At 39.0% G+C, this 10587-nt stretch overlaps 1 protein-coding gene across 2 annotated transcripts; it reads right to left on the reverse strand.

Annotated features, from left to right (window-relative positions):
* Positions 1-2346: 2346 nt before the first annotated feature.
* Positions 2347-9396, reverse strand: gnat2 (guanine nucleotide binding protein (G protein), alpha transducing activity polypeptide 2; the record flags this gene model as incomplete). 2 transcript variants are annotated; one of them, XM_079676948.1, is made up of 9 exons in its annotated part: positions 2347-2370; positions 3041-3252; positions 3699-3852; positions 3943-4072; positions 4564-4692; positions 4828-4985; positions 5118-5259; positions 6235-6277; positions 9291-9396. In XM_079676948.1, the coding sequence occupies 8 exons, from the start codon at positions 9394-9396 to the stop codon at positions 3062-3064; spliced, it is 1053 nt and encodes a 350-aa protein (XP_079533074.1). In that variant the 3' UTR covers positions 2347-2370; positions 3041-3061. The 2 variants fall into 2 exon arrangements, with proteins under 2 accessions (XP_079533074.1, XP_079533073.1); XM_079676947.1 differs by lacking the exon at positions 2347-2370 and having other exon boundaries at positions 3032-3252.
* Between the last annotated feature and the right edge of the window lie 1191 nt (positions 9397-10587).

Below are 10587 nucleotides of genomic sequence, written 5' to 3' on the forward strand. Positions count from 1 at the left end.
GAAATGTATAATTCTTTCTTGAATGGAAATGTTTCTTCTGCCCGTAAAGTGTCCAAACCGGGCTTTTCTGGATAAGCGCATTTTTAAAACATAGTCATTGTCCATGCCGGTTTCAGCTGGATTATATGTCACAGTTGCTCCAGTCTAACTAACAACAACAACAACATCAAGCCTTTGGGCTCTGAAACTACGGGGCGGGCCGAGGACAAATACACATGCGTTAATCACACGTCAAAATAATTAGTAGCGTTAAAAGAAATGTGCGTTAACTCGTTATTAACGCGTTAACTTGACAGCCCTAATTTTTATTTTCATATAATAGTGATTTCAATGCCACCCCAAAATGATCACTGGTTCCATCCTGGCCACCCCACTGAAAATGTCCTGGCTCCGCCACTGCCGTCCAGTCGAATACTCCAACAGAGCAGATTCAACAGAACTTCACTCGCATACAGTAGTTCACAGCTAAAAGGCTAACAAAATGGTGAATGCATGAAAGTGTGTTATTGCCTTCTTCATTACAAAAATGTGATGCTATTGTGGGGGATTTAGTCAATTTAATTCTCAAATAAATTGTTTAAAACAACAATATAAAAAAAATCTCTTGACAGAACAGGGCAACTGGATATGTGTTGTCTTAAACTCGTCCCTGGTCGGTGGTGTTCGGTCCGACAGGCCTACTGACTGGCTGGATGGTCGTCGGAAGGAGCCGTGGATGGAGATCGTCTCAAAGTCTGTGTCCAATCACCACGCCTCCTACCCCCAAGTGCATTTCGGTCATATATATAATATATAAACAGATACAAAGTGAGAAGTTTGAAAAAGCCAGAGGTTGTATTTGTTATTTTTGGCTTGAGCCATCCCATAATACTGAGGAAGTCTGTTTCTGTAGCATAGGACAGTTTGGATTACGAAAGTCACTTCCTGCACAGAGAACTCCTGGTAGGAAACATTCCTTAAGTTGAGCTTTATCTACATTGCTTCAGTTGCATTGGCACATTTTCACACATTAAATAATAGCACTGAGTTGTATCCCTTCCTTCTGTTTTAAAGACAAAATCAACTCCATACAGTAATTCTACCACAGGCAACACCCTTTAGTTGTTATCCACTGTGAGATTATTAAAGGCTAGTTCTCCTAAACCATGCAGGGAAGAAGGTCATGCAAACTGGAAGGACTATTTTTAGACATCAGATACATCTGTATGCTGGAGCAGAGGGCTCCAGCTGTTTCACACACTTCAACTCACTTTTAAGTCTTCATTGTCCTAACTTGTTTATTGTATCTTTAAAAAAACAGCCAATCATACTTTATTAATGATGTGATTAATGTAACATGAAAGTAACAGTACATTTCAGATTAATTACCGCTTTCCTTTATTCGGCTCTGTCAATAGGTTTATTGTTAATGCACTTCTAGATGTGCCATTTTCGATCGGACTCAAACAGTGAACTTGTATAAAAGCAGCTGTGTCCCCAACAAGTAGAAGCCTGATGCTTCCCCGTTTTTCTCGATCAACTGTGTGATTCTGAAGCAAAGAAACAGACACACGTGAAGTTAATGCATCTTTATTTTGTGCCTCTACATTTAATAAGAAAGGACAAACTGAGTAGATTTCATTCCCTTTTCATAATAAAGCATCATCCCTCTAGTGTTTCACTGTCGTAGATTTATCTTTCAAAATATATGGAATTACCTACTCTTATGTACAAAGTTTCTCTACCATGTTTGACCTTCTGACATTTATTTATTTATCACATCGAAATGTAAAGTGAATTGAATACATTTAACACTATTTAGATTAGATACATGTACAATTTGTATGTAATCTGGATATACTGCAAGCACTGGGAATATCTGAGATATTTTCTCAGCAACTTTTTTACAGTTTAAATATCAAGATCACAGAGACTACTGTACTCAAAACAAAAACAAGGTTGCAATGTTGCTATTCACAATATTAATGTTTCCCCCGATTTTAGTGTTTTCTTTATTTTTAAAGAGCTCGGTTTTAATAGTAAATATAACTCAAAACACGGTAGTCAAAGGAAAGCAACGACCAAATGAGCAACTATTTCATCTTCATCCCTTCAAACCAGCAGCTTCTGGTGCGTGACAAATACTGTACTTAAGGAAATCTTGTAGAAAGCGGTTTGTCAACAACAACAATATGGTGACTCGATAGTTGGGCGTGCATTGTGTTTCAGGGATGTACTGCTGGAGGTGGTGATATGCGAGGATCAGTCAAGAAGCGGGACTTGGCATGGGAGTGATGACCTGAAGACGACCAACTGAGGACCCTCTGCTCTCCAGCAGTATACAACTCAGTTAATGCCAATAAGTGACGGGATAAGGTAGGAAAGGAAGTTCTGCAAAACAGAGAGAAAACAAGTAAAACAATTTTGTATCACTTGAAATCAAGTGTAAAATCTCTTGCATCTTTTTTCTAAACATGTTCCCCTAGGATCCTTCAAAACTCTTAAAGGCAGTGAATTCGAAATATTTTGGTTTTAAAACAAAACAAAACGTAAACATGGCAATAAGGTATTAATGAGCTGTTTTCTCTTACGTTGCTCTATATAATATCTCAAAAACAATTGATAACATCTATTTCTTTAACTAATAATCCACAAATGCCTCTACCAATAAGGTCAGGTTGTTTTGAATGCAAATTTGAATGTAAAAGTGGCGTTCACCTGCCTTAAGCTTTAGAAGCCCTGTTTAAAGGTTTACATGTTGTGATATCCATAGCAACATAATCTTTGGGTTTAAAGCTTCACTGTATTTCTATATCAAAAAGTTAACTTCCTTTGGGAGGAACTGTGTCTCATCACAAATTACTACGTGAATTGCTTTTTCTCCTCATTTTCTTTTGTTTGCTCATGTAATGGTCAGAAGTAGTTGCATGGCAACACAGGACTGCCAGATATGATTTGCTATACTGTACAAGGGTCACATTGAATTGTCAGGGGTCTGCCTCTTATGGACCCTATTACTCAACAAAGACCCCTGCAGTGTTGTGATGTGGTGGCCACGCACCTCTTTTCACTCTGGAGCTGCTTAGAAGAGACCGCAATCTTTAAGGTTTTCTTTGATGATGATGTCTGTCACAGCGTTGAACACAATCTGCACGTTCCTTGTGTCTGTGGCACAGGTCAAGTGGGAGTAGATTTCCTTCACTCCCTTCTTCATGTTCAGTTCCATGAACTGCAACTTGATGTAGTTGGCGGCGTCGTCGTATGAGTTGCAACCTAAAACAAAAAGCAGGTGGTAAAAATGGTAGAGGATTTATGAGTTTATAGTATATAAAAATCAATGCATCATTCTGCATCACTGTGTTGGTCAGCTCAAATGATGTAAGTTTAATATAATTACTTGCATCACATAATTTTATTAAAGCTCTCTGCAGTTTCTCAAGACTCCTCATTTGATCATTTCAGTCTTCCTTTAGTTTGACCAGTTTGAGTCACAAGTAAAATGAATAGCAAGTTGTGTTTCTATGCATTTTAGGTCCATTTACACATTTTCTTTTCAGACATGTTCCTGTTACAGTCTCATGTCAATCAAAGCTTAAGCATGACTTGTTAGCTGATTGTGATCCCCTCTCACTGCATGTCTGGCAGATAATAGGTTATTTTAGCATCTCGCTGTCAAACGTAGTCCTGTCATAGCAGCACAGAGTGCGGCAGCTTCTTACCATCATAGTCTGGGAAGCAGATGCTCAGGTGGACTTTCTTGATCTTCTCCTCAAAGAGATCCTTCTTGTTAAGGAAAAGCACGATGGAGGTCAGTGCAAAGAATCTGTGGTTGCAGATACTGTTGAATAGATGGAGGGACTCGTGCATGCGGTTCTGAAAAAGGTCAGAGAGGAACAGGATGAGTTTACCAGCTGACGTGTGTCGCCTCGTGCTTTACGATAGGGTGGCGGAGTTTTGACTCACCACTTCGTCGTCCTCTACCAGCACCATGTCGTATGCACTGAGAGCTCCGCAGAAGATGATGCAGGTCACACCCTCGAAACAATGGATCCACTTCTTCCTCTCTGACCTCTGGCCACCCACATCGAACATCCTGTTCACCACACAGAAACACCATGTCAGCCCTGGATATCATGCTGCTTTGAGGCAGTGGTTCCTTAACCCTATTGCCCTGTCAGATGAACTCCCTTCATCAAACCACAATGTGTGTTTCAAATGTAGGGCAGAATTTATGTAAAAGTGAATATATTAAATGTATTCATAGAATTGAACTATATATTTTGGTTGGTTAGAATCATGCTACTGCTTTGAGTAAAACCGACCATTTTCTTCATTACTTTTAGCTAATCTTATTAACTGTTTAGTCATTACTATTAAACTTCACCAACCAGTTTTGGGACACACTTGCATGCCTGCCCCATGTGTTCAGGTGTTAAAGTTGACTTGTTCTTAATATTTACATTTATTCTTTAGCTAATACAATGTACCCCTGGGTTTGAAGTACCCCTGGTTGAGAACCACTGCTGTAATGTTCAGTCAGTTCTTGGTGTGTCATGTTTTGTATAAGGCCCTATTGTGACTCACCTGAAGTAAAGCTCTTTGCAGGCGAACTGTTCTTCAATGATACCAGTGGTTTTGACTCGAGATCGCAGAACGTCCTGCTCAGAGGGGAGGTAGTCTGGTTTGGCGATTCTCTCCATTTCATTGAGGTAGCTGAGAAAAAACGAAATAGCAATCAGACTTCAGATTTAAAAACATCTCTATCTATAAACACTAAGCCAGCTGCCTCTCTAGTTTTACATGAAAGCTCTCTACTTTTTTCTATCCCAGTAGCAAACGTGGACTCACTAGCCAGCGGAGTCGTTCAGCTGGAACTCAGCAGCGCGATCGTAGGCGGCCTGCACACCAGTGTCTTTCCACAGTTTCTGGATGACATCACCCAGCTCAGGAGGCATTGTGCCCTCTTCAATGGAGTCGGACAAGTTCTGCAGCTTCTGTGCATCCTCCTGTTGGTTTAAATGCACACAGTACCGCGATCCATCAGCAACAGTATTAGAGAACTATTTATTGTACGTCAGAAAAATGGACTCTACAAGTTAATCATGTCTGGTCTACATCGTTTTAGTGTCATATGAGACCTGTGCAGAGGGAGAGCCAAAATCAATGGTCAGCATCTCCATGCCTCTGATGATAGCCAGAGTAGACTGCAGGATGTTTCCATAGATGACTGCCCTGAACTCCAGTTGTTCCGCTTTTGTGTAACCACCTTGATGCAGAATCCTGTACACAGAAAAGTGATTTAGTTTATGGGTGGTCATTTTTATTTCCCAGATATATAGACATGTTTATATAAAGGCTGTTTGGGGAAACCTCCATTGAAATGGAACAACTATAGGATCTTGAAAGTATATGCTTGAGTTTTTTCCACACATGTGAAAAGGGAAGTTAACACGACATAACAACCCACTAGAGCTGGTGTTCATAGCGCCCCCCTGTGGTGTGTTTCTGACCTCACTCAGCTCTTAATGCCACAGTGTAGCGCACAAAACAAGTGCTGACAAATCAGAGCAAGCGGATGTTTGCCCTGTCGACCTTTTGTTAAAAGGCTTGACTGCAAGTGAAACAGAAAGAGATGAGGGAGCTATGGCCTGCTGGCTGCATGCCTGACTGATGAGATTTAAAAAAAAGACTTGTCTCTGACATGGTGTGGATGACACAAAACCAAATCATGTATCCCTTATTTTAATACCAGGGTTCTTACGGTCAATAAAAACCTGCAAAAGTCATGGAAATTCAAAATGCAAATTCCAGGCCCTGGAAAAGTTATGGAAAACAATATTTTTCACAAAGTTTTGGAAAAGTCATGGGAATGTAACTAAAAAGCATCAAATATAATTTATATTTTATCCAATCGTCGAAATAGTAATACTATAATGATAATAAATACTGTATCGTATAATAATGAAACATAAAATGGCATTTAACTGTCGAAGTATTTTGCTGGTGAGAGATTTGAGTTGCTTTAGCGTGTAGAAGCTAGTAAGCCTACTATTTGATTTGTTTTTGATAGGCACAACATGTTTCATATGCAGACCTTATTTTCCTTTTCCATGTTAAAATAAACCATTTTCAGTGGTACCGCTGAGAAAGAGTAATTGTTTTGGTCATGGAAAATTAGGTAAAGGTCATGGAGAAGTCATGGAAAAGTCATTGAAAATCATTGGTGAACAGGTGTATGAACCCTGTAATACTTACTTCATCTGTTTCACAATGGTGCTTTTTCCTGACTCGCCAGCACCTGGAAGATAAGAACAGTGTAAGCAAAAAAATACACAAAAATGTTTCTCTTCACATGCCACTGAGTAGAAACACACTGCACGCAATACACAGAAGGAGAATTAGCCTTGATGATGCAGTACATTTTAAGGGGCAGTCTGGGCAAAAATAAAAAAATGCTGTGACCCAAATCTGTTTGGCTTGTTTCACAATGATTCTCTGAACATTAAGACTACTCACTGAAACTGGCTTTGTACTAGTGCTAGAGTTACCTTTAAGTTACATATGTTTATGGAAATCATGCCAGTGCTATTCAAGAAAATCCATTGTCAACAGTTTCACTAATCACTGTCTTTGTGTTAATGTACTCTTGTCTATCTTTATGTAAATAGATATGTGTGAGCGTTATTGTCAAAAGTACAGCTTTACAAAAAGAGCTTATTTTTCACTTTTGTCCGAGACAAATTTGTATGTTTTCTCTTGTTTTTTCAGAAAAAATTATCTTGACAACATCAGACAGTGTTATATGTCACACCTTTTAATATTTGCTATTTGTGTCTGTCGAAGAATGGTAAGCCTGAAGTTAGGATGGTTTAAAAGAGACACTGAAGTGGCTAAAGGCGGCAGCATAATCTCCTCGCAGCAACAAAGCTCTTGGCTTTCTGGTCTCGCTGAGCTGCATAATGTAGTCTAATTATGTCCTATGGAAGTAATTGATGTCAGATTATCAGGAGGTTTTTGTACATCGAGGCCATCATGCAGCGATAAATGCCACTGAGTGTGTAAGCAGACACCTCTAAACTTTAAGAAATGCAACTCTATATGGAGGCAATCCAGACAGGAGGAGAATTATGTTTGCTTTTCTGGGAACAGCTTCTCTGGATCAAATTAATATTGTGAATACTTTGTATCATGGATCAATGCACTAGTGGACTGTGCAGTAATGTGCAATTCAAGCCACAGTTGCATTGTTTTGGTAAAAAAAAACATGCAGGTAGATCAAGCTCTCTGCAGCATCGTAAGTTCAGCCAAGAGGAGTTTATCACAGAGCAAAGCCGGCTGTCCTGCTCTCACTGGAGCCACGCTAAGCTCCATCCTCAGATTTACTGCCTGAGCATTTAAAGACACCCGTGTGACCTCGCCCGCTCAGGGAAGAACTTGTAGGTTTCCCCTTGCTTGTGATGGGCTGGTAAAGATGGCACTGATACGTTATCAAGACTGATTTGCATGAGCTGTGATGATTTAATGAAGAGTGTCTTTATCTTTATGTGTGAGTCATTCTTTCACCTTGTGCTTATTAACGAATGTTCCCTAGGCTTTACTTTGACACTAAATCTGACTTTAAAAGGGAGCTCTCTGTCCATGTTTATTCTGCAGAAATACTATAGATGTTTTTACTTTAATCAACAAAAAGACATTTGGTTTTCAGCAATCTACAAACTGTAGGGAAAATATTTGATAATGCAGTCAGGGAACAATAAAGGACTGCATGTGTCTTCTTTGGAGAAACAAATCTGATTTCATAGAAACTTAGGTTTTGTTGAAATTACGACAACTCTTTCTCACTCTTCTCACAGCCCACAAGATGGCACTCTTCTTATCCTACCCACCTACCTATTTATATATACAGTCTATGATCCTACCGCTTCACTTATTACTGTCTGACCTCTGTTGCTGACTCCTCTGTGGATCTAGTGCAGGTAGTTTTAACAGTGTTTACATCCCAGTAGACTTTCAAAAAATAATGCAATGTTGTGAGACATGAACTCTGCATTAAATACTTGATTTTTAACGTACATTGGCAGCAGCACAGAGTTCCATGCTCTTCAAATATCATTTTATACTATACTAATTTTTTTCATCTGACTTCATTTTAGAGCAACCTTCTTGCTTCCATTTTTGTATTTGTTACATAAAATCTGCAATAATCTGTATTTTAATGTAGTCCTATATTCTTCCCATGCCCATGCAAATATTGCTGTTATAATATAACAATAAGGTAATAAGACACATTTTGTTATTTCTCTGCGAGTTGAGGGATCAACAAACACGTCTCCAGGTGGATCTGCACTAAACCAGTTAGCTAAACGGATTGACATATCACTGCTGGGCTGTGATTCATTTAGACGAAAGGCTATGATGTTTTAAACACCATGTCCTTCCAAGTCAGTATTTACTGCCAAGAAAACCTGCTTGCAATTTGCAGCAACTCTTTCAAATTCATTGGTTTTGTTGAATATTTAAAATTATGATTTCATTGCTTATGCATTTAATTCATTTTAGGTTCAGCAAAAAAAAACACAATTTAAGACAGCCAAACTAGCTTCAACCTCTGCTGTGATTATATTATAGGAATATACATATAATAAAAGTGTATTACTAGTGCTTGATTTTCAATATTCTTTCAAATCTGCTTTCAAATCTGCTTTTCTTATTCTACAAATTATTTTTTCTTCATCTCACATCCCTTTGTTAACTTCTCAACCAGCAAACTTATCTCTCTTATCCCTCTTTGCTGTTCCCGCTAATGCCCTCTTAGTTTTGCACAAGCTTAAACAGTCTTCCCCCTTTCTAATAAACTAATGCAAGGTTTGATCCAGAAACAAGCCTGTAAATCCTCTGAGCATATCTTACATCTAACTAAGCAGTGTGTGACAGCTGTGTCAGATGGCTCGCGTCCAATATTTGAAGAATACGCAGAAAATTAGCAAATGAACTCGGATTGAAGCATTCCTGAAACTTGAAAACCAACTCTCAGGGGTTAATGAAAGCTGACCAAAACATGTTCTCAGTCATGCATTTTCATTGAATTGATCACCTGTTTTGATTAATTGCTGACTTCAGTAGCCCTGTTCTACTCTGAAGACTTCAACTTCCAAAGAAACCTTTGTTAAAGTTTAAAAATTAAAATTCAAGTTGGTTGATTCCTGAATCTTTTAAAGTGAAAAGGCGTCATTTCTGTCGCTTGGCATCGCCTGCTGTTTGGGACAACAAAGACAACTTGATACATCAAGACCATTCATAACTCCACTTACCAAGCAGTAATAGCTTGACCGTTTTAGCGTCCTGATCAGCATCTTGTTGGAGTTGCTTTTCCAAATCCTTGGACTTTTGGTCCTCGGCGCTTGCTCCCGCACCCATGCTTTCTTCCTCCAGAAACTCAAGATCCTCAAGGATAGAAATTTTGACGGTTACACTGGAGCTGTCGAGCAGAGAATCAGGTTGCAACACTAATCGTGCTGAAAGGCGATTTTCAAGCGGAAGGATCTTGGGAGGGAGGTGCTTGAGTCCTTCCTAGCTTCGTTGGCCTCTTTTTGTGAGTAGATCAGTACCTTGTCAAGGTTCAAGTAAATTCAGAAGCTCTTGCCAACCGAAATCCACCCTTTAATTCCTTTGGCTTAAACCTCTTACTTAGGAGTTGCCTCTTCCTGATTGGTTAGCCAATCCAATTAGTGAAATAAGGGCAGTAGTGAATGATGTAAATAAAAGAAGAGAATACTTACATATATTCCTGGGCTCAGTGACAGTCATGGATCTCATTGAATTGTTTGTACACCAAATGCTTGTAGATTCTTTGACACTTGATATATAAATACAAAGGAAGTACACTAAATTATTCTGTTTTTTATAGTACATCAATTGTTTTTCCTGTCATCCTAGATCATAAAGCGTCATCTGCCTGACGATATATGTTCTGTGTATATATATGTTTTGTATGGTTAAGACATTGTCTATTTGGTTTGCAGTCAGCGTGCATACTTTACTCTTTTGATCCATACTGTACCTCCTGCTGGACTCTTGACTTCAGTGTCAGTCACATGGATGAAGCAATGAGGTATTAACCTTTCATAAACTTCTTATCGTTAAGACGTTTAAATCCCAGCTGGTGTGGTGATGGCTAAATAAAGCAACTGCCATTGTCACTGAGGTGTTTCAGTGAGGTCTCAGCGACATCATGAACTTAATATGTTATCCAACATTATTTAAACTATCTCATACATTTTCATGTTTTCTTCGAGGCAGAGCAGATTTCTTTAAGACAGGAGGTTGGGATATTACGTGCATTAAGCACATTAAGTGTATGAGCGCTGTGGCATTGATCTGTGGAGGTCAGTGGGGCTGGTGTTCAGGGCTGTCCCCGCTCTGCGTGTTTGAGGAATTACACTGAGACAACTTATCTAAGGTTGTTAATTAGGTAAGAAAACAGAAACTATTGTATAGTTTTCCTGACAAAGTGCATCAGAAACAAAGTGATAAGAGTGTTGCTTAGTTTGGATTGAAAACGTTGGTGTCTCCAGCTTTTTAATTAAGCTCTGTAAGTTTTATTTTACC

The sequence above is a fragment of the Notothenia rossii genome, assembly GCF_949606895.1.
Source record: "Notothenia rossii genome assembly, chromosome: 4".
In the NCBI taxonomy this organism is placed as follows: Eukaryota; Metazoa; Chordata; class Actinopteri; order Perciformes; family Nototheniidae; genus Notothenia; species Notothenia rossii.